The sequence below is a fragment of the Miscanthus floridulus genome, chromosome 8 (genome assembly GCF_019320115.1).
Source record: "Miscanthus floridulus cultivar M001 chromosome 8, ASM1932011v1, whole genome shotgun sequence".
NCBI classification, from domain to species: domain Eukaryota; kingdom Viridiplantae; phylum Streptophyta; class Magnoliopsida; order Poales; family Poaceae; genus Miscanthus; species Miscanthus floridulus.
The window spans coordinates 214,735,301-214,759,872 of NC_089587.1; the positions used below are offsets into that span (position 1 = coordinate 214,735,301).

The 24,572-nt window shown below is 44.5% G+C and overlaps 2 protein-coding genes and 1 pseudogene across 3 annotated transcripts; 2 read left to right on the forward strand and 1 right to left on the reverse strand.

Moving 5' to 3' along the window:
* Positions 1-10,916: 10,916 nt before the first annotated feature.
* Positions 10,917-13,635, forward strand: LOC136474907 (transmembrane emp24 domain-containing protein p24delta3-like; annotated as a pseudogene).
* A 754-nt stretch (positions 13,636-14,389) lies between these two features.
* Positions 14,390-17,124, forward strand: LOC136474908 (uncharacterized). The gene is made up of 5 exons (XM_066472479.1): positions 14,390-14,827; positions 15,232-15,338; positions 15,432-15,800; positions 15,905-16,418; positions 16,680-17,124. The coding sequence occupies exons 1-4, from the start codon at positions 14,605-14,607 to the stop codon at positions 16,415-16,417; spliced, it is 1,212 nt and encodes a 403-aa protein (XP_066328576.1). The 5' UTR covers positions 14,390-14,604; the 3' UTR covers position 16,418; positions 16,680-17,124.
* Positions 17,125-17,314: 190 nt separating this feature from the next.
* On the reverse strand, positions 17,315-18,344 carry LOC136474909 (uncharacterized). 2 transcript variants are annotated; one of them, XM_066472481.1, is made up of 3 exons: positions 17,970-18,344; positions 17,781-17,870; positions 17,315-17,510 (listed from the first exon to the last, which is right to left on the reverse strand). In XM_066472481.1, exons 1-3 carry the CDS (start codon positions 18,201-18,203, stop codon positions 17,433-17,435), a joined length of 402 nt encoding a protein of 133 aa, XP_066328578.1. In that variant the 5' UTR covers positions 18,204-18,344; the 3' UTR covers positions 17,315-17,432. The 2 variants fall into 2 exon arrangements, with proteins under 2 accessions (XP_066328578.1, XP_066328577.1); XM_066472480.1 differs by having other exon boundaries at positions 17,507-17,645.
* Positions 18,345-24,572: the final 6,228 nt, after the last annotated feature.

Below are 24,572 nucleotides of genomic sequence, written 5' to 3' on the forward strand. Positions count from 1 at the left end.
GCTAAAAAGGCTAAACAAGAGTGGCATCAAGTTTGATGGCAAGAAGAAGAAGTTCTTCACTAGCTCAAGAAGAAAGCCAATCTCTGAGATGGATTGCTACAATTGTGGTGAACTTGGCCACCTAGCTCATCAATGCACGAAGCCCAAGAAAGACAAGTTCAAGAACAAGGGCAAGAAAGATGATTCAAGCGATGAAGATGAAAAGAAGAAGAACAAGCCATACAAGAAGAGAGATGGCAAAAAGAGGGAGTTCTATAAGAAGAAGAAGAGTGGCAAGGCCTATATTGTCGGTGATTGGCTCACGGACATTGATTCATCAAGTGGATCATCCGATGATGATAGTGACAATGAAAAGGTGGCCGCCATTGCTATTGATCTTGCATCTTCACCGCCATCATCGCTATCATCCTCTACACACCTATGCCTTATGGCCAAAGGTGAACGCAAGGTAACTAAGAGTGATGATAGTAGTGATGATGAACATGCTAGTGATGATGATAGTGATAGTGATAATGATGACTCACCTACATATGATGATCTTGTCAAAATACTAAGAAAATATACTAAGATCATTAGAAAGAGTAGAGCTACAAATGAAAAACTTAATGCTAAAAATGATTCACTCTTAGCTAAGTGTGATACATTAGAAAAGGCTAATGATGAGCTCAAAGAAACAAATGATTCTATATCATCCAAACTCAAGGAGCTAAAATCTTCTAAGAAAGAGCTTAAAGATAAAAATGATAAACTTGAGTGGGTGCACAATGAGCTTATCACTAGTCACAATAAGCTAAAAGAAGAATATACAACTCTAAAGATCGATTATGATACCCTTATTATTGCACAAGAATTCTTACCAAATGAGCCACATGATGCTACTAACCATGTTGTTAAGATTGATATAGCTACCTCATGTGATGATTTAATTGATGAAAGCATTGAGCATGGATCTAGTAGCAAAGGCAAGCAAGTGGTTGAGTGTAATGACTATGATGAGTATGTCAAGCTCAAGAGTGACAATGAGAAGCTCATGAAAGATCTTGAAGAGATGAAAAGTCACAACACCATCGTGCTAGAAACTCTTGATCATGACAAAGAGGTGATCCTTAAGAATGAGAAGCTAAAAGAAGAAAACAAGAAACTCAAGGAGGAGAAGAACAATGATATTCTCAAGGAAGAGAACAAGAAGCTCAAGATGAAGAAAGAGCATCTCAAGGTGGGATTGAGCAAGTTTGCTAGAGGCAAGCATCTCCAAAGTGAGCTACTCATGAATACCGTCATGAAGATGGATAGAAGTGGTATTGGATATATGGCAAGTGTAGAGAAGAAGAAGGCTCAAGCTCAACACCAACAATCAAAGCCAAAGCCAAAGAGATGTTTTGAGTGTGGACAAGAAGGCCACTTTGCTCATGAGTGTCAAACTCTACCACCACAACCCTTGCCCAAGCATGCTAGACCCTTTGCTTTCAATGCTCACTACATGCTTAGAAAAGATTCGAGTGGAAAGATGAAAGTCATGTTCTTAGGTCCCCCCAACAAGAGTAGGTCTAAGAAAATTTGGGTGGCTAAGTCACTTGTTGAGAAGGTGAAGGGCCCTCAATAAGCTTGGATCCCTAAAGCTTGAATCTCTTGTGTGTAGGTGAACTACAAGACCGGTGGAAGTCATTGGGTTATTGATAGTGGTTGCACTCAACATATGATCGGTGATCCTCGTATGTTCACCTCACTAGATGAAGAGGTAGATGGACAAGAGAAAATAACATTTGGAGATAATTCAAAGGGCAAGGTCAAAGGATTAGGCAAAGTGGCAATCTCAAATGATCATTCCATCTCCAATGTGCTCTATGTTGCTTCATTGAGCTTCAACTTGCTATCCGTTGGGCAATTGTGTGATCTTGGCTTTCAATGCTTATTCACCGAGAAGGAGGTTGTTGTATCCAAAGTAGATGACAATCAAGTGATATTCAATGGATTTAGATACAACAACTTATATCTAGTTGACTTCACCTCTGAAGATGCAAACTTGAAGACTTGCCTATTCACCAAAACAACACTTGGGTGGCTATGGCATAGAAGACTCGCTCATGTTGGGATGAGCTCACTCAAGAAGCTTATGAAGAATGATTTGGTGAGAGGGTTGAAGGATGTGAAGTTTGAGAAGGACAAGCTTTGTAGTGCATGTCAAGCCAGCAAGCAAGTTACAAACACTCATCCAACCAAAGCTTTCATGTCAACCACAAGAGTGCTAGAACTCCTACACATGGATTTATTTGGACCAATAACATACAAGAGTTTGGGAGGAAATCTCTATTGTCTTGTGATTGTGGATGACTATTCAAGATATACATGGGTGTTCTTCCTTCATGACAAATCCAAAGTTGCATCTTGTTTCAAGAAGTTTGCCAAGAGAGCTCAAAATGAATTTGAAGTGAAGCTCAAGAAGATAAGAAGTGACAATGGCAAAGAGTTTGACAACACAAATATAGAAGCTTATTGTGAGGAAGTTGGAATCAAACATGAAGTCTCCGCAACCTATACTCCTCAACAAAATGGTGTAGTTGAGAGAAAGAACCGAACTTTAATCACTCTTGCAAGGACAATGCTAGATGAGTACAACACCCCCGAAGCTCTATGGGCGGAAGCAATCAACACCGCATGTTATGCATCCAACCGCCTATTTCTTCAAAAGTTCCTTGTCAAGACACCATATGAGTTGCTCAATGGGAAGAAGCCGAACATCTCCTTCTTTAGGGTGTTTGGTTGCAAGTGCTACATCTACAAGAAGCGGCAACACCTAGGGAAGTTTCAAAGGCGTTATGATATAGGTTTTCTTGTTGGTTACTCATTGAAGTCCAAAGCATATAGAGTATTTAATCATGCCACCGGCTTGGTTGAAGAAACATATGATGTGAAATTTGATGAATCTAACGGCTCCCAAGGAGCACATGAGAATCTTGATGATGTAGGTGATGAACCATTGAGGAAGGCTATGAAGAATATTCTGATGGGAGACATCAAGCCAAAAGATGATGAAGATGATGTACAAGTCATCAACCAACCTTCTTCATCAAATGTACCACAAGATGGCGAAAAAGTTGGGAGAGTAAAAAATGAAGATACTCATATCTCCCATGAGCAAATGGTGGTACAAGCACAAGATGTTGATGCTCCACAACCTCCTCCTCAAGTGGTCAATAGAAGAAATACACCTCTCCTACAAGATCATCCACAAGATCTCATCATAGGGAGTCCAACAAAGGGGGTGATGACTCGATCTCAAAAACTTACTTCATTTATTGCTCATCACTCTTTTGTATCTTGCTATGAGCCTACCAAGGTAGAAGAAGCTCTTAAAGATCCAGATTGGATAAATGCCATGCATGAAGAGTTGAACAACTTCACTTGCAATGAAGTTTGGAATCCTGAAGAGCGACCAAAAGGTGCAAGGGTCATTGGAACAAAGTGGGTGTTCCGCAACAAGCAAGATGATCAAGGTGTTGTTGTGAGGAACAAGGCAAGACTAGTAGCAAAGGGATTCTCTCAAGTTGAAGGTTTAGATTTTGGAGAAACCTTTGCACCGGTTGCAAGATTAGAAGCCATCCGTATCCTTCTTGCATATGCATCACATCATAAATGAAACTATATCAAATGGATGTGAAAAGTGCATTCTTAAATGGCTTTATTAATGAACTGGTCTATGTTGATCAACCTCCCGGGTTTAAAGACCCTAGATATCCTAATCATGTTTATAGGTTGTTCAAGGCACTATATGGGCTTAAGCAAGCCCCAAGAGCTTGGTATGAGCGCCTTCGGGATTTCCTTATTGAGAAGGGCTTCACCATTGGGAAGGTCGACACCACTCTATTCACCAAGAAGCTTGATGGGCATATCTTCATTTGTCAAGTATATGTTGATGATATCATCTTTGGATCATCAAATGAAGACTCATGCAAAGAATTTGGTGAATTGATGTCTAAGGAGTTCGAGATGTCAATGATTGGTGAGCTTACATTCTTTCTTGGTTTTCAAGTCAAGCAAATGAAAGAAGGCATCTTCATCTCTCAAGAGAAATACACAAAAGATCTTCTCAAGAGATTCAAGATGGATGAATGTAAGTCAATCAAGACCCCAATGCCTATCAATGGACATCTCGACCTAGATGAGGGAGGTAACTCGGTAGATCAAACTCTCTACCGTTCTATGATTGGTAGCTTGTTATATTTAACCGCATCTAGGCCCGACATCATGTTTAGTGTGTGTATGTGTGCTAGATTTCAAGCTAGTCCTAAGGAAACACATTTAATTGCCGTAAAAAGAATCCTTAGGTATCTTAAGCACACACCAAGCATTGGCCTTTGGTATCCCAAAGGAGCTTTATTTGAATTAATTGGCTATTCCAATTCGGATTACGCCAGATGCAAAGTTGATAGAAAGAGCACATCCGGAGGATGCCATTTGCTTGGTAGATCACTTGTGTCTTGGTCCTCCAAGAAATAAAATAGTGTGGCTTTGTCAACCGCCGAAGCGGAATACATTGCCGCGGGTACTTGTTGTGCACAAATATTATACATGAAACAAACTTTACTAGACTATGGAGTAGTTCTAGAGAAAGTACCTCTTTTGTGCGATAATGAAAGTGCGGTTAAACTTGCAAATAATCCGGTTCAACACTCTCGCACCAAGCATATAGATATCCACCATCACTTTCTAAGAGATCATGTAGCTAAAAATGATATATCACTAGAATGTGTAAGATCCGAAGATCAATTAGCGGATATCTTCACTAAACCGCTAGATGAGGCTACATTTTGTAGATTGCGGAATGAGCTCAATGTACTTGATTTTAGTAACTTCACTAAAAATTGAGCTTGTGTTGTCCCTTGCATTCATTGTAATATACAACAAGTTTAATTTGTGGCAATGCATATAGGGCTTGTCTAACATGGTTAAGATAACCGCCGAAAAACGTGTGAAGAAGCTTAACCTTGGATCAAACTTGACAAGCAACCAGATTTACTTACAAGTATTACATATCCATGAATGTTGTTTTGTCGTTTTGTTCCATTTGCCCTCTTGTTGCCTATTTTCTTAAAAAGAATTATAGCCTAAGGCAAAATATTTTGAAAAATATGAGGGTTTGAGAGAGGTCACTCACATCAGTCCCAATTGGTGTTTATTTGGATCTTATTCAAGTTGGGACTTAATTGGGAACAGGCAGCGCGAAGGAAGGTTGGAGGTTTGCTGGAAAAGGTGCACCGGACGCTGCTGTCCAGCGTCCGGTCAGTTCACAGGAGGTGAACTGCTACTGAAGGAGTGACCGGACGCTGCGTCTGTGCGTCCGGTCAGGAAGGGTTCAGCGTCCGGTCGATCAAGGAAGGTCTAGCAGTACTGACCGGACCCTGCCTGCGTCCGGTCATGGACCACCGGACGCGTCCGGTCTCGATTCCAGAGGTTTTGGACCTCTCTGGAATCGACCAGACGCTGGGTGGTAGCGTCCGGTCGCTACCACCGGAGCGTCCGGTCAGTGGATCTCGCGCGTTTTCAGGACTCCTTTCTCTGATTCCTTTTCTGTCGTGTGTGGGGAACTATTTAACAGCAAGACCGTGCCCCTGTTCGACCTCAACCCGCCGTGACCTAGCCCAAGCCGCCGCCACAGCCTAGCCGCGCGCCTCCTGCGCCGGTCACCTCGCGCCCACGACGCCGTGCCCTCGCCTCACCATGCCACCGTGCTCGGCCCCCGCTCGCCAGCCGCGCTCCAGCCGAACCCGCAGCCGAGCTACGAGCCCCGTCTTCGCGTGCCACCACCAGCCCATTGTAGCCATGCGCCGCCGTCCCGCGCGCCACCATGCCTGCTCAGCACCACGCCGGCCTCCTCGCGCCCAAAGCTCGCTGCTCCGTCGTTGCCAAGGCTGCCGGTCTTCACGCCAAGTGCTCTTGCCCTACCATCCCAGTGATTGGTAAGGCAAGTTTTGTGTTTCAATCTTGACTTCCAATTGTGACCTAGATCAAATTTTCAATGCACTGATTCCCCATTGCGTTCAGGGCTTTTGACCTAACCCTAGCTCGGTTCCGAGGATCCCCCGCATGACATCTTATCTATTCTCGGTTCGCGGATCGTTAGGTAGAAAGCCATACGATTCAAATTCGCATGTACATTGCTTTCTCTATTAGGGTTTCGCATCTATTAGACATATGGTATTTATTTGTATCTCCATCTATTCTATCGTGCAGCGAGTCAGTTCCATTGTGTTTCGTCTGGCAGTTGGCAGTCAACTCGGAGCCAAGCTCGCGAGTAAAGATCGAGGCCAAGCCTCGAAAGCGGTAGTTTGATAGTTGATCTTCATCAGTGACAGTTCACCATCTTGTCAGTTCAGATGGCTCGCACCAAGAATGTTGGTGGTGGCCCAGGTGATGATGATCGAAGGCCCCCGCCTCACCAGCCAGCCGGATCTAAAGGCAAGTCAACCAAGCAGGTAACATCCAAGAAGCGGAAGTACCCCGACGCAGAGACAGCGAGAGCAGCAGCTGTTGCAGAGGCCGCAGAGCGTGCCGAGAGAGGTGGTACCCGCAGCGGAGTTGTTATTGCAGATCAGCCAGTTTCACCCGCAGTCAGAGCTGCGATCGAGGATGTTGAGCGTCGTCACGGTAGTCCAGCTAGGACTGCCACACTTGCAGGACGACAGGTTGCCATTGAGGAGGGTCCGTCAGCACAGTAGCAGCCCCCACCAGCAGAGCCTCAGCCAGCTCAGAAGACTCAGGAGGGTTAGGAGACCGAGCCGGCACCTCAGCTACACCGCTCGAGTCGTACCAGTGCTGCAGTTCCACCGAGGCCAGTTACACAGCGCAGGGGTTCACGCCCTCCGCCCAGACCACAGGGTCTGCCTCCAGTGGTTCACCTCGACTTGAGGGCTGCTACAGCCAGGTAGGTTCAGTAGCTGCGGTTTGTTGAGTTTGAGATCTGGTTTCCTCCAAGGAGAGATGAGAGAGCAGCTGAGGGGTTCTACACGCCACTGCAGGAGGATTTCTATAATGCATATCTTAACAGTGGGGCAGTGTTCAGATCTTAGAGAGTTTGTCAGATAGAGTCTATTGTGGCAGCAGCCGGAGAGAGCATTCGACAATACTTGTCATATTTGCCAGGACTAACAGATTTGATTGGACGGACGGGCATATATGTACCTTCTTGGGTCCATCAGTTTTATGCCTCGCTCTACATCGATCCTCATCACAGATTCATTCACTTTGCTTTCAAAGGCAAAGACTACAGAGTGACTAGTGGTAGAGCCAGGGAGATACTGAGACTACAGGAGCAGCCTGTAAAGATGCATGAGGTTTGCTATGGACAACAGGAGCCTCCCAGGCGTCCTCATGGAGGGCAGGTGCCCCCTACAGATTTAGTGCGGCATTGCTTCAAGGAGCCGTTTGGAGAGGGGTCGAGCAGGAACCCCAGTGACTTGACTCCTATAGCGAGGATACTAGAGGCCATCATCAGGAGGACACTGCTTCCCATGTTGGGATACAGGGAGGGCCTGACTCGCTTACAGCTCTGGCTTCTCAATGCCATCATGCAGATGACAGTATTTGACATCTGGGACCTTCTTCTTTCAGAGATGGAGGATACTATAGCTGAGGGGTTCAAGGGTCGCAGGTAGCTTCCCTATGCTCACTGGATCACGTTCCTCATCCATAGAGTTATGCTTGATAAGCCCCCTGGCATGATGGATGAGTATACAGGTGCCACTACAGAGTTCCCAGCCTACAACCTGTCACAGAGGATCAGACACACCACTCCTCAGGCACCCAGACAGCCTAGCCGTCGTCCTGACGTGCCAGAGTCCGCAGCTCAGTAGGATAAGATCATCAGAGGGATTGCAGCCACTGAGCAGGAGAAGCTAGAGGCACAGCAGGAGGTGAGCGAGTATAGTGACAGCTCCGATGATGACTACCAGCCTATACCTCAGATGCCTCCACGCAGACATGATGTAGAGGCCAGTAGCTCCAGTTCTACACCACCTGCTCCGCAGATAGACCCCGCTCTCATAGCTATTCTTGAGCGGATGCAGCAGGATCAGACACGACAGGCACAGGAGACAGCTACCAACTTCGCACAGTTTCAGGCTCGTTAGGACGAGTTTCAGCGGCAGCAGCAGCTCCTTCAGCACCATCAGTTACTTATGCAGCAGCAGCTCATGGGATTCATGCAGCATGTAGTGACAGCCATTGGGATCCCACTGCCACAGACTTCGCCCTAGCTTGCACAGCCTCCTACCACTTCAACGACTCTAGCAGTACAGCCCATCGGGCTCCAGAGTCAGGGACAGCCTCCAGCTCAGTTTACTTCACCTCCTGTATAGGTGTCATAGTGGTTAGCCTCACCTGGTGTAGCCCCGCAGTTCACTCCTTATCACACGGGTTTCTCACCAGAGCAGTCTTCCTCGCTATTCGTACCTGACACGTCAGTCTCTAGGAGTCTTGGAGCATCTTTCAGCGAGTTGACCGGCATGCCTACTCCGCCTCACATGTATACTGCCGGTCCGTCTGCAGCAGCTCCAGCTATCATGACTACTCAGAGGCTCCCTCATTTGTCGCCTCGTCAGATCCTACGACAGACATACTTGTAGCTTCACAGGCAGCACCAGCCCCAGCTCAGACCCAGACCGCTTCAGCGACACTTCCTGCTTCAGAGGGTCAGTCAGTTTAGAGCTCAGGGTCCGATGATGATGGCGCCCAGTTCCATCTTGCTCCACGTACTTCAGCGCCCGACTCATCCGCTGCAGCCCCGTCGACCGACCCTCAGGTTTTGGTGTTTGACGCCAAAGGGGGAGAGGGTTTGAGTATGTAGACTTAGGGGGAGCGAGTTTTAGGGGGAGCTAGTTATCTAGTATTAGCTTATTATATATATTTAGAGTTTTATTTGTGTGATACACTATTACTTATGCATTCGTGTGTTTACTTTCATGCATACTATTATATATATGTGATAGTGCTATCTACGTGATTATGATATTTGACATGTGTGATTTCTACTTTGCATTATCTATATGTCATATCACTTGTGTAATGCTCATTTGCCTTTTGCTTCCGCGTTTATACTTCGAAGCAAATGAGCTTTGTTATTTGTACTCATGCTTAATTCATATCCTTTGAGTATATTGTGTTGGCTTGGGTCATATAAGCTTGACTAACTCTTTTGTTCTTATTGACAAAAGCTTATATGAACCAAGCTCGTCAAAAACCTCACTCCACAACATACTCGAGGTAGTATTGTCATCAATCACCAAAAAGGGGGAGATTGAAAGCATCTAGGCCCCTAGTTGGATTTCGGTGATTAATGTCAATACAAGATTACTATGACTAACGTGTATTTTGCAGAGGCAATTAAGTTAGGTCATGGTAATAGAGATCGATTAGGCAATCGAGGTTGTCATGCCCCTACGATGGAAATCGTTTCGGTTTTAAAGGATGGACGATAAGGTTAAGGATAACTAGTTCTAAGTGTCGATTGGAGTTGGAAAGACACTTAGAGTAGTTTAGGACTTTGTTTTTTCTTTGGCTGTACTATGAAGGAGGGTATGAACGGGTAGCTTGACCTAGTTGGGTCTAGTGAGTTAGGTGTGGTGCACACTTGTGTAAACTAGCTCTAGGTAGCTCCTATGAATGCCTAAGATCCTATGGAGCAAACTTCATTCACATATGTTCGAATGTTGGAAGTGAATGGAGGGTCAAACACTGACTGGACGCTGGCTCCGGTGCGACCGGACGCTGGCCGCAGGGTCCGGTCAGTTCATTTGACCGTGAAGAACAAGTCTGGAGTGACCGGACACTGAAAGGTCGTGTGACCGGACGCTGAGGGCAAGCGTCCGGTCGACTCCAGTAAGAATCCAGACTTGGGAAAGAGTGACCGGACGCGTCCGGTCAGTGGTGACCGGACCCTGAGTATCTAGCGTCCGGTCGTTTACAGTAAGCATCCAAGAGCGACCGGACGCGTCCGGTCGGTACTGACCGGACCCTGACAGCGTCCGGTCATCATTTGAAAACTGTTCGCGGGTTGAACTGACCGGAGCGTCCGATCAAAACGATTGGAGCGTCCGGTCATCCCGCAGAAGCTTATAACGGTTCGTTTTTCAGGCTGCCTTATAAATAGAGGCTCCACTCGTGAGTGGAGCAACTTTTGCTCATTTCAACAGCTGAGAAACATGTTTGTGAGTGCCAAGAAGAGCAAGGTCCTAGTGAGGTATTTTTGATTTGAGAATCCAAGAGAGTAGCCTCACTAGCAAATCAAGAGTAGAAAAGTGTGCATCCATCTTCTCATTAGGCTTCGCGTGGTCAAGTGAGAGTTCGTGCTTGTTACTCTTGGTGATCGCCATCACCTAGACGGCTTGGTGGTGATTGGGAGGTTGGTGTTCACCCGGCGGAGCTTGTGGGTGACTCAACTCAAGTTGTGAGCGGCTTTGGGTGATTCGCCGCGACGTAGTGTCGAAGAATCAACCCGTAGAGAGCACTTGATCCTTGCGCGGATCAAGGGGGAGCTACACCCTTGCGCGGGTGCTCCAACGAGGACTAGTGGGGAGTGGCGACTCTCCGATACCTCGGTAAAACATTGCCGTGTTCCTTTCTCTCTCTATTTACTTTGAGCACTTACTTTGAGCATTTATCTTGAGCAATTCAATACTTGTTTTACATCTATAGAATTGCTTGCTAGAGTAAGTTTGAAACTTAGGTTGCGAGGTTGTTGTGCATTAGTTTGATATAAACATTTTTCTAGGCACATGGGGTTAATTGGGCTATTCGTAGGATTTAATTATTGCAAGAGAATTTAGAATTAGTTCAATTCATCCTCTCTTGGACATCTTGATCCTTTCACTTCCCCTCCTACCTGATCCATCGAGGCGGAGATCCCTAGGACGACGACCGAGATGGCGGTGGCGTAGGCCCTCGCAGTGGCGCTTGCTGTCGCGTCGCTCCACGCGGAGGCGGTGTGGCTGGACGTGCCACAGTCGGGGACCAAGTGCGTGTCTGAGGAGATCTAGTCCAACGTGGTGGTGCTCGCCGACTATTCCATCATGTTCGAGTCCCACCCCTACTCGCATCCCACCATTGCCGTCAAGGTATCGCTTCCCGCGATTGTGTTCTCCTTCCGCTGATTCAGTGCTGCGAGCCTTGATATGCATTCCGATTAGCGATTAGTCTGGGCGATAGAGTTTAATCCTATGGTACTTTTGGGTATTATAAATGGAGCTGAGCAGTGTAAAGGGTTTGATTTTTTTTAGGTGCTGTGGCTGGCGGATACCACAAATTTATTGGGTTAATTGATGTTACTGAACTGCCTTGGGGTGATTTTGTGCTTGATAAAGGCAGAAATTAGTGCCTCTCTCGAGTGTATTCATGGTATTATTGTAAGAGTATATTCTTAATGTCTTCTGACCTGTTATTTGGGGTAAATAGGAGTACTAAATAACGAGGAAATGTTGTTCTATATGCTCTAGCATTCTATTGAGAACTGTTATTATCGAGCAATATGGTGACACCAGAGCATTAGGAGACTGTACAAAATCTGAATCTGAATGTTGGCCTGATGCTTCGACGAGATTTTATGAATCAGTTCATGACACAGGTGATTCTCAAACCATGCTGGTTCCTTCTGTTTAAGTAATGGTGGTTCCACCTAGGATGTCACCCATGAGTTGGGATAGAATCATAGAATACTAGGCTATGCATCTTATGGGATTTGCCAATTTATCTTCTAGTGAACTACTTAAAAGTTCCACGAGGTTAAGAAGTAAATGGTAGAATCATAATCAAATCGTCCCCGCACGATGGAATAAGATGTAGTATCAAAATAGGGGGTGAACTGAAATAAGTTAGGGCACTGAAGTGAGCCAGTGAGAGCCCACTGCTCAACTTTTTAAAAATCTTTCAATATTCTAAACACCATTTAGGTCTACTGTTTTAACGTTGCCTTGGTAAAAGGCTAAGGTAACAGGAACAAATGAATGATAAGAAACTTTTACTGTAGATCTTATAAATTGGAAAAGTTGATAGACTTATCTTTGCTATGTAATCCCCCATCATACATAGTTAAGAATCAACTTCATTTCTTACCTCAGATTTAATGTGCATCACCAATGCAACATCTAGGTTCTGAATACATGTTTTGTTACGTCGAGCAGCGCCTACATTCATTTGGACATATGAATGACATGGTTTCAATTACAAATATATTTCAGAGTTGAACCTTTGCAGTAGAGGAGCAAATGCCAGATCGTTCTGATCGAGTTTGCAGATTTGATTATTATGTTGGTTGAAAACATACAGTATGAGTTGCTAATACAGTGAAAACTGTTTCCTGTGATTATTTGATAAAGTCCAATGCTCTGTGCAGGTTACTTTACCATATGGGAACACCTTGCATCACAGTGAGAATGCTACAGTTGGTCAATTTGCATTCACAACCGCAGAAGCTGGAAACTACCTTGCATGCTTCTGGATAGATAGTGCAGAGAAAGGATCAGGAGTATCTGTGAATCTTGACTGGAAGATTGGGATTGCAACAAAAGATTGGGATGCTATTGCTAAGAAGGAAAAAATTGAGGTTGGAATGTGAATTGTTGTACCGAGCTACAGTTCCAAGTGTCGTGAGCTCAAATTCAATGCAATATTTGGTGTTTGTTAATTGAATACTACCTCTCTCTTTTTCTGCAGGGTGAAGAACTAGAGCTTCGGAAACTTGAAGTGGCAGTACAGGCCATTCATCAGAACTTGATATACCTCAAAGAAAGGCAAGTCATCTATTCCACCAGTCTATGGAACATCTTTTGTAGTTAAATGTGTTTTGCCAATTGAGTCTTTTCTATTCCAAAACAAAAGTTAGCTTGTATGTATTGTAGGTGGTTGTGTCCAGGGAAGATCTGTTGTGTTGTTTTTCAGACTTCCAATCTGCTGTGCAGCAGAGGGGTTGGTTCACTTTTGTTTGGAAGATCTTTACTAGTGAATTGACTAGCTTCAGTGTTCTTTGACTATGTGTGATAACGTATGAGATGGGAAGCCCAGAGATTTATTGCCCTACATGATTTTTTGTAGCGGGATTGCTAATAATTGCTTTGATCTGCCCATGCAGGGAAGCAGAGATGCGAACTGAGTGAGGCAACAAATGCAAGGGTTGTCAGGTTCAGTACTCTGGCACTATGGATCTGCATTGCCGTATCGGTTTTGCAAGTGTGGCATCTTCAAGGGTTTTTCAGAAAGAAGAAGCTCATTTAGATTCTCTGTTTGATGTTGCACTTTAGTTCAAATGTTGTTCACCTTGGAAAGGACAATTTTGCCTTAGAACATTTCACACCAGTGGTGACCGATGGGCAACTTGTATTGTATGTAGTTTAACTACGGTTGAATAGAATGTCTATATTTCAGGAAAATTCTGCTTATATTTAGGCGTCAGCACTTGCATATAAGTATGACCAGGGGATATTTCATCAAGGCATGTTGTGGAATCAGACTGTGAACTCACCTTGGCAGCAAAATTGTGGATACATAGGTCCTTGTTGCCTTCCAATCGGTCTTATCGATGCTACTCCCTCGATTGTTACGGTCTAAATATCTTAGTAAAGGAACAAGTCTTGTACTGGTTACATCATAGTATTATCCGTATTATAGTTATTGAATCGTGCTGCCTATGAGGTGTACAATTACAAAGCACAGGTGTGAAACTAGCAAGCGAGCTGATTTCTTAGCGCCTCTTGGGAATTTGTACAACGTCGTGAATCTTGTGATGCGGCGACCACTGGTCTAATTGTCCTTAGTTTGTGCATCACTTAGGCTCGTTTGATGTACTCGGATTCGTATCAATCCACATGTGTTAGGTGGATTGAGATGGAATTTCACCCCAATACATGTGGATTGAAGTGAATCCGACAACATCCAAATAAAGCATTAAAGTAGCACAAAAATAAATGGAAGCCACAAAACAAATTTTTTTGGAGAAGGGTAAAAAATATATATTACCTCATAAATAGAGGGGAGGGGTGGGGTGGGGTGGGGTGGGGTTGGGGGGTGGGGGGGTATTGGCCCTGCCCGGCTGCCCTTTCTATATACAAAATCAATAAATGTAGGAGTGTTTACTGTCGTTCTATTTACTTGGCTTATAAACCGTACTTTTTCAGTCAACGAATAATTTTTTTTTTCACAACGAATCAGCCAGCCATGACTTATCAGTCAAGCGAACAGGGCATGCAGCTGCAGTGGCAGCATCACTTCTGACTTTCCGAGGAGGCTGATTACTACTTAGATGGAAAAAACCGTGGGACAGAGAGTCAGAACAACCGGAGCTAAAAAGACCTTTTTCTACGTTCAAAACTAAACCAACCACCATGGACAGCCGGCCTATGTTGTATCGTTGTGAACATTCCCATCCAACGCTCCTGACACCCAAACCCATCCCCATTCCCGTCGCCGTTGCGGCAACGGCGACGAGCCCCGGCGCCAGCTTTCCAGTTGCTCCCCAACGCAACGCAGCCGCCGCCTACAGCCTACAGGCTCCAGCTATGTGATTATGTCTCCACCGACGAGCTTAAGAGAGACTAGTGAGTAGTGACAGATGCACTCACCATGGGCAAGGCCGGTCGCGTTGAGGTTGAGCAGGCCTTCCCCAACTCTGCGCCGGCGACCAGGTCCAGCCGCTGCCGGTGTGGCGCAGTCGTTGAAAAGGTGGTCAACGGGAAGTGCGTCTCTGTGCTGTTCTTGGCAGTCAGCGGATTCCTCTCGGCCTTCTTCCTGCTGCTTCATCTCCGAGCATCAGGAGACATCCCTGATGATCCTGGCATACTCGCCGGTAAGACCAGAGGCCTCCTCTCACGTTGAAGAATTAATTCAAAAGTTCTAGCAGATAGCCATATCAGCCATCAGAGACTCAGTCCAGCATAAGGGTATATTTGGATACCAGATGCTAATTCTCAGATGCTAAAGATTAGTCCTAGATGATCCGAAGGCTAAAATTAGCAAAGCCCCCTGGCTGATTGTTAGCCCGTTAGCCAGATACAACCACCTAACAAGAGCTAATTGTCCATTCCTATGGATATATACATCTATTAGCTAGGGATCCAAACACACATCGGCAAATTTTAGCTACACCTAACAATTAGCCGTAGTTGATTCAAACAGATAACATAAGCATTTTTTGTTTTTTCCAATTCTTTCTAGCCTTCTTTAACATTCAAACATTCATTTCTCCTGCAGAAATCGAGGCAGGCTTCATTTTGTCAGTACCACACTCACAGGTAGCTTCACAAGCTGGAATGCTCGAAAAAGAGATATATAGCCAAATAGGTGTCCCCAATAGTACGGTATGGCCTCAACTCCACTTCAGTAAAAAATCAAAAATATTCTCAAGCACTCAAACCAAACAGGCACCTGAATATTGGCTAACAATCGTGCAGGTTTCAGTTTCTATGCGGCCATACATATATACAGATACCACTTATGTGAAGTTTGGTGTTCTTCCAGACCCAAGAAATACCTCCATGAGCACAAAATCCATCAATGCATTGAGAGCATCTTTGATAAAACTTACACTACACCAGCTGAATTTATCTTTGACACCATCTGTTTTTGGAGACACATTTTGCTTGGAGATTCTAGGGTTCCCAGGAGGGATTACGGTATTGCTTCCACGTAATGCTTCACATGCTGACTCAAGACAACCTCTCTTCAACATCACGCTCAACTCAACCATACATGAAATAAGGGGATTTCTTGAGGAGATGAAGACTGAGCTTGGATCCACATTGGAGCAAACACCAGATGAGGTTACCAACTCTATCCCTCTCATTCACTAAAATCACTTGTACATTGATTTTTGTTCTCTTTAAAATAATCGGCATGAAGTCACAGCTTATGTATGCACATGCAGGAATTATATGTCGAGTTAACAAATATGAATGGTTCAACAGTTGCAGCACCAGTTACAGTTCAAGTTTCCATTTCCTCCATTGACCACATCATTTATCCAGGAACTTATAGGCTGAAACAGCTAGCCAAAATCATCACAGAATGGAGTGCAAGGAACCTTGGCCTAGATACCTCAATTTTTGGCAAAATTATGGATTTGACGTTGTCTCCACTCCTACAAACCTTCGTTCCACCCTGTGCTCCTAGCTTGTCTCCAACATCAATGCCATCCCTGTTCTGGCCTCCAATATCAGAGCACCCAAAAACCTATCCTTACGGGGAAATTTCATGTCCTCCTTTGGTTAAAATTCAAAATGAAACCACTCAACATCGCAGATTAATGCATGTATCATCCAAGACTATTTCTCCACAATTGTCAACCTGGTTTCATAGGAAGTACACATCCGAGGACAAGAAAAACAGTATTGCAGTGGCAACAACAACATTCACTGCACCAGCATCCAAACCAAAATGAAGTAAGTTGTTTAGGGTTTTTTCTAGGCACTCCTCAAAGTTATGCAATCATTGATATAAGGTTGATTTAATGCAAATGCATAGCATTGTAGCAATAGCAAGTACTCAAAATTGAAGCAATAGCAAGTACTCAAAATTGAAGCAAAGTTATCCAATCTGAGTATGAAGCTTGAGTTTACCTCAAAATTGGAATAGACTGCACCAAATGGATACAGGGCTTTGGATACATGTGTATTGATTGCATGCCTTAATTATTTCTGCAGTGATTGATCTCTAGGTGCCTCAAAAGTTCAATAAGTTTCCAAAACCCTGCAAGGCGTGTTCATCTAGTGTGACCCTTTGATGCAGCTGTCTAGTTACACCAAGGTGGGTATGAAGTAGCTATGTGTGCCTAGGCTAAAGCTGTAAGAAATCTCAGTCCAGTGTAAGTAGAAAATGGGAAGTTAGTAGCCAGAAAGCTGGATAACTCCCGAACTCCATGTATAACAGTATGGCAACAGCTAAAGAAATGGCTGGCCATCTGTCAATTATGATAATTTTCCCAACTCATGCATCTCCATGAAGAATCATTCTAACAAAAGTTCAAAGAGCCACGTGCATGTTGGTTTACTGGTATAACTTGTTCCTGCATTGAATTTTCTATTTTTATTTCTGTTTTCATGTCCTACTTTTGGTTGCCTAGATTTCACTTCTTTACAAGAAGAAAAAAAGAAAAGCAGCACTTGTGATTCCGCATGGTATTTCTGTTCGGTTATCCGTGTTTCGTTGTGACATCATTGACCGTCATGTGTGACATATAAATTCTTAAGAACCAACATAAGTATTTGGATGTCACTCCATATATTATTATATTTCGTCAAAGCAATGAACGAACCTAAAAAAATCCTTACAGAACATAAGTCAAGCAAATTGAAATTCATGTATCTCAATCAAGAAAGTATTACAATTGACAATCTTACAGCTGGAGCTATTAATTAATAAAATAGAATTGCCGTTTTCCCCCAAAAAATGCCTCCTTACTGATCAAACGCAGAATAAATTTTCTTTTGTACGAGCTCAACACTTAGACGTGGCGATAATCTGGGAAGTACTTCCTGCAATATGAGTGTGGAACGACAAAACACTCAGGGAGGAGCACCACGAATCAAAGTACTATTTGCAAGAATGCTTGAAAAGCTTCTTAGGGCCTGTTTGGAACACGGGAAAATTTCCTTATTCCTGTGTTTTTCCTGTGAAATTGAATTGATTCCTGTGAAATTCGTGCGTTCCAAACAGGCCCTTAGTTGGCACATATAGTGAGCAAGTCTGAATTCGAATAGCTAGAGATGAGCAGATCGAATCAGAGAGTAATGCGATGATGATACCTCAGTCCCGTCGGGGAGCACCTTGGCCAACACTGGGATCTCGTACTGGTAGAGCCGCTCCCACTCCGGATTCGTCGTGATGTCCCTCTCCTAATCCGCATCCAAAATCCAAGTCAAGCATCCATCCATCCATATCGGAACGAGCTAGTTACTGGAATGCAAAACAGTAGGGCGAGCAAATTGGCTTGCCTGGAGCTCGAGGGACGCGAGGGAGTAGGGCGTGCCAGCGAGCAGCGACGCGGCGTGGAGCTTCTCCTTGAGTCCATCGCAGAGGCAGCACCCCGGCTTGGTGTACAGGACCAGCCTCCGCTTCGAGGCCTCCCCGGCCGCAGCTGCGGCGCAGAGAGCGCGGAAGGGAGGCTGGCGGACACGAGGCGCGAGGCAGGAAGCGGCGCGGGGGAGCACGGCCAGCGCCGCCGCCATCTGCTCGGCTCGGCTCGGCTCGGCTGCTTTGCTCGGCGGCGGATTATCGCCGACGGGGCAGACCGGAAGACGTGTTGGCCGTCCGCGGAAGCGGTTGAGGCACGGCGGCGCGGGTCAGGTGGGGTAGATTGGCAGATTGCTTGTCTGCGGCCCGCGGGCGCTGTGATCCAAACGCTTGCAGGACAAAGGCTGACAGGGCTGCATATGGGCTTCGCGTTGCCTAAGTCATTTGGCCCGTTTGTGATTCCAAACTCCACACGATCACACCTCCATGGGCCTCGGCCACACGCCCACACGGCTAGCCACCCTCTCTCAAGTCTCAACGGTGCGCTAGAGAGAGAGAGAGATCCAGATCTGCCGATCTCAGGCCTACAGTCTTCGTTAGATTTGATTGAACTTAGCCTCCATTATATATTCAGTTAAATCAAAATCACTTGTTTCTCAAAAAAAGTTAAATCAAAATTAATTATAAGGTTTATAATGAATGTTAGGGACAAAAAATGTATAATTTCTATGAAAAATTAACTAGAGATTACTCAGTTTAAATAAGTGACATGACATTAGCCCACACATGTTAATGGACAAAAATTTATTTTGGAAATACCATTTGTTAGGAATATGATTTATACATGTATTATCAATATGACTCGGTAAATATAGAACTATCTTATAGTTTTTTCTTTCTCGATCACGCAAAAGATTTGCGCGTCTTTGTATTAAGTTAGAAGAACAGTTTGATACAACACGCCTTAGTGACGCCCTAGGGGGTCAAAAGAATTTTACATGGACGCCCAGGCCCTCCTAGTGTACTAAAAATTATACTGTTACATTTAGACACTAATCAACTATCTTATAGTTTCTTGATTAGGACAGTCTATATCATTCAGTTAGAGGTATGATGAATGCAGTATTACTTTTCACTATCTTTTGGAGATTGCAGAATATATACTAGCAGCAATCCATCTGCTGTTAAGCACTATCAACGCACCATGAGGGGGATAGGCGGATAGCTGCAGAGGAGCTCTACTGCTCAAAAAAAAAAAAGGCACGTACCAGTATCACTCCTTACTTATAAGACCCTCTTTTACCAGAATATCTGGGCAATATTATATTGTAACCTTACACCGGGAGGTTTTTCTAGACTGTTTGGTCTTAGTATAGTTTACAATATACAACCTGTTCGGCTGAAGCGGCTGGCTGCCTGGTGCTGGCCAGCCCTCCCACACGCGCACTGTTCACTTGAACAGTGTTCCAGTAAGGAACAGTATTTTTCTCTCACACAAATCAGCCAGCAGTACTTCCTCATGAACCAACAACGAATAAGTCAACAGTTCCGAACAAGCCGATAGTCATCTTTCGAACAAATTCACCATGGAATATCTAAGGAAAAAAAGTTAGAAATACTAAACTAGGTATAGCTTGATCTGTGCCCATGGGTTGTAGTTCTGTGGCCCATATCATGGTGTAGATGGAGACTCGTTAGCACGCACCAGTATTTAGTGATTGTAAAAGTCAGATCACCTATGTGATAATTGAAAGCACTAATTTTAGGTAGTTTGATTGTAAAAGTTGGTACTAGTTGGAATCACTTTATGTAAAAAGTTTTTGCAGGATAGCTGTCACTAATTCCTGAAACTTTGCAGCCCATATTCATCATCTAATTTTTAATTCTTCTTGAAACATAGCCTTGTTTAATTCGGCTTGTTCGCTGGTTGGTTTCTGGGCTGGTTTGGGCTGGCTGGTGCTGGTTTGCTGTGAGAGGAAAACACTGTTGGCTGACTGGTTTGGGCTGGCTGAAACCAACCAGCGAACAGGCTGATTGTCTATAAGGCCTTTGAAATGGTCTTGAATACTGTTGTCAGTTGATGTGGATATATTAATCTCAAAAGTACAAAAGAGCCGAAATTCTAGCGTCCCAGATTCTGGATCTAGATGGGTGTCGTAAATGATGATCAATTGAATCTTGGCTCCAGCAAAATGCCTGCTCCTCTTTGGCAAAATTTATCGCTGACCATTGGTCAGAGAGCACACACACAAGTGGAAGAAATATGTGCAATACTAACAGCAACTGCAAACTACCAACACATACATATCTGGAGCAAGAAGAGTTGCAATCTTTTCCTGGCATCACTCTTTTCTGAACAGGTAAATAGAAGATTTGTTTCCAACATCCTAACAGCAACTACGAAGTACCAACACATACATGCATATCTGGAAATAGTAACTTCACAAAGTTGGGCAGGAGATCTGAAACCTAAACGAAGCTACAGAAACGCAACGCCTGATTTGCTCCAGGGATCCCAACTGTTAGGCAAGCAAGTAGGTAATCGATACCCTGCAAGTCCTCCAGCCGGCAGAATTCTCTCCCACTTTAGCTAGCCAGGTTAACACTGAACACCGTCCCCTCACATGCGCAATAGAAAAACGATCGCCCAAAAGGCAAGACGCGAATCATCTTGCACACTCGCACGTAACAGGAAGCTTCCCCCGTGCCCATTGCTGTCCCCTGCTCCTAATGCAGTCCAGCTCCTTGCCGCGAGGCCTGAAAGATACGCCTGCAATGCAAGGGTTAACCACTCCTGCTGTCCATTTCCCTCCTCTTTGACAATCCATCCATTCCGACGAACCCCAAAAAGAAAAGAAAAAACACGAGCTGATAGATGGACGGATGGCTCGTAAAGTGATGGCATCATATCGGGGGCATTTTCTTCTTCTGCGAGCTAGGCTGTTAAACCGCGTCGCCGTGGGCCTGTGACGGCAGCTGATCCGTTGGCTTGCGCTTATTTATGAGCAGTTTGCTGACCTCTCAGAGACCTGTTCTTCATCCTCCTCTCCGCGGGACACCTGTCTGAGGTGGACGTCTGCTGCATTTCTACCGAGATAAAGAGGGGGAGATCTGAAAGCAATGTTGTCCAAATTAATGTAGTGCTAGCGATCGAGTATAGTATCTGATCACGATGTGATGTTAATTTCGTTTGAAAATTGGGGGCGGGTTTTTAGTCGCTAGCTTGCCTGCCTGTCTTTTTGACCCTCCTGGATTTCAGGTTTGTCCATCGGAGTTACAGAAGACCACCTTTTTCCTCTCCCTTGTTATCTACTAATATATGCGTGTTTTTTATATGTATATCGTGGCAAACAGGTAGTCGAACATTACCGGCGGTAAACTACAGAAAGGTCATGGTCAGGCTGGATCATGACATCATCCTAAGCAGCATGTTCACTGCATCTTTTTCCTTGATAGTTGAAAGTGGTAGCACTGAATTTGATATGCCAAGGGCTATATATCCGTCGGCAGGTTGTGCCTTTCACACAATGTGCACCAAAGAGAGTGAGACTGGTGCACGACAGTCATCTTAGAAAACTGAGTGAGCTGGTTCATATACTAGCTAGAACGATATTACCATGAATAATGCTACAACAGTATTAGTCTCACGGTTGGGATTATATATTTTGATAAGGCAATATCAAATCATAATTTTGAGCTTTCTTACCCCGTATTTTAGTACATTTATTGTTTTTAGCTTTGCTATATATGTATTTCAAACATCTTATGTGAACATAATTACAACAAACATGGTCAGAGTTATATAAGCTTGACTTAAAACAACTACGTACACGACAGCATGTGATCAATACACATAACTTGGTAAATGTTAGAGAAATAATCTAACTTAGGACAAACTAAAGCCAACTGTAATTTGGAATATAGGGAGTAAACAGTTGGGATTCTTTTCAGAAGACAATTTCTAATCATAATTTTTAGCTGTCTTCGCCATTTATAATCGGTGCTTTATTATTTTTAGCTTTAGCATATACATCAAACATCATAATGTGAAAGTTAGCTAATATATATATAATAAACAAGCACCAACCTTCACTGACTTGACTGAGAGGGAGACGGCACAATCTTACAAAGTTACAATCATGCGTGGACGCCATTTGCCAAAATATATCCTTTTCTTTCCTTTAGTATAAGAAAGAAAGGCCAGGGCCCTATGCATCCTACTTTGACTAAGTAATGTCCTGGTCGGTAATTAGATACTCTACTCCAGTGTCCTAATTATAAAAGGAACTCCTGCAGGCATGCCCTACCGGCCCCCTGGACCAATAGAAACCCCCGAATTTTTTATATTTTAGCTCTTTTTTTTAAGTTTTTCACAAATACGTCCTTGAAGGAAATATTTCAGAATCTGGACCCTTAGCTCGGCGCCATCGATGCTGGCGCCGAGCTAACACGTCTCGGCGCCAGCGTCTCTGGCGCCGAGCTCTTGGGCACGAGACCAACGTGGAGGTGACATGGCAGGGAGCTCGGCGCCAGTCACTCTGACACCGAGCTCGGCGCCAAGATCTACGGCGTCAATCTTGGCGCCGAGCTTGTGTTTTAACCCCGGCCCAACCTTCCTGCTCGAGCCTTCTTCCTCTTCTTTCACCTCCCTCTCGGGTTTTTTCTCTCCCCACTTCGCCCTACCTCACGAATCGGCATATTAGACCTTGAAAACTTTGATTTGATCCGTAGATCTTCGAGAGCAAGGTATCCTCGCTCCCCTCCTACTTGTTTTCGCATCGATTCGGTACATATTAGCAGGATTTTTCAACCTAAGAATCGTCATTACTTAAGGTTTCATTCTATCCCTCAATATTTGTATTATACAATCGTAGGATGATGCCAATGCGTGGAAAAGCTAGCAAACCTAGGCGCATGTAGTTATGTTATGGGTTCATTGTTGTGCATCAAATGGGAAACCCTAGGTTTAGGGTTTAATGTTATTTGCTTTCGGCTCTTAGAACGAAATTGGTTGTATTGTAGTTATGGTTCTCATTGACATTTATTTGTGATGTTTTAATTTATGTTTGTTCAATTACATCCGTTTTGTTAGATGCAAGAAATGTTTCAGGAGGAGTTTTGGCAAAAATGGAGTCGTCCTCGAGAACTATACCCCGACACGTCTAGCAAAGATGCCCCCGTCCCTCCTGACCTCCCTGTCCCCAACTGTGACTATGGTTTTCTGGCCCATGTTTTTCAATCGAAACATCCGGACACAGCGGCGTGGTGCTTCTACACATGCAGTCGTTTTAATGTAACAAATTGTTTCCACTATCTTTTTTCTTTATATTGTGTAAGTATGCTACTAATATTTTGTTGAAATCTTATTGTGTAGGACCATGAGAGGTGCTTTTTCTTTTAGTGAATCGACGGTGCAGACAAGTTTGATCCTAGGTACATCCTTTTTGACGATTGGTTTAGAGGGAGATATCCACGTGAGCACTTCAAGCAGTGGGTTCCACCCCCCCTAACCCTCCGCCAATGACGGCTAAGGAGAAGCACCTAGCCGTAGATAGATGACTCGAGAAACCTCCTCTGTGCGATTGCAGAGATCGAGCTATGATAAACATTGAGAATACGTTAGAGTTTGTGTGTCCAAACAAGCATGAAGTAAGTGCAAAGTGTATGTGTTGAAATGTTGAGCTATATGTGTTCATGTACTAATGTTACCTTATTTAGGTGTTTTCAATGGCGAAGTGTCGTTTCAAGGAGTGATTGTATGGTCCTAAGAACCAATGGCCGGAAGAACCGCGAAAGGTTAAGGAAAAGAAGAAAGAAAGGGTAATTTACAAAGCACCTCCTATCATATGCGAATGTGGTGTTAAACCCAACTATGGCATAGTCCATTCGGAGCTTGGAATAGGCCATTATTGTGGCCATATGGTTGAGTATGATGAGGTTGGTTATTTTTATGGTAAACATGAAATCGTATTTTGTTTCTTTTGCTAAGACATATATGATATAATATTTCTTTAGGGAAATTGGTTGGCGGACACCCAAAGTGGAGCTGTATGCTAGAAGATACTCTGGTTTGTTGTAATTATGCTAGAGGACACCATGGGCCGGTTTCCACCGGTTGAGGAGAGAGAAAATTTTAGTTTGGACATCCGGTGCCCCTGAGCCACGTTTGAGTCTGGTTGGACCAGCTAATAACTGACCCGCGGGTCTGCTGGGCTACTTCTGCGACGCCGCCGACAGTAGTGCACCACCGTCCTGCCTAACCTTCCTCACATTCACCGCTAGGGCGCCGCGCTCGAGCCTCGCATCCATCGGGGCGCTCCTCGGTGCCGACCCTGCTAGCGTCTTGGCACACAACAACAACAAGCATGCCGTCGGTGTCGGGGCGGACACGCCGCTCTCGGCGGGCACCCGGGTGCTGGTGAAAGTGCATCTATCCCTTTAGTGGGTTTTGGATGATTAAATGACAACGTGATTAAAGGACTAACCCATTTGCTAAGTGTGGACAGGTAATAGGTTATCTTACAGGTACTTAATGAAAGCTAAAATGATGTGTTGTTGTGTAAACAATCTAGTTCAAGCACAAG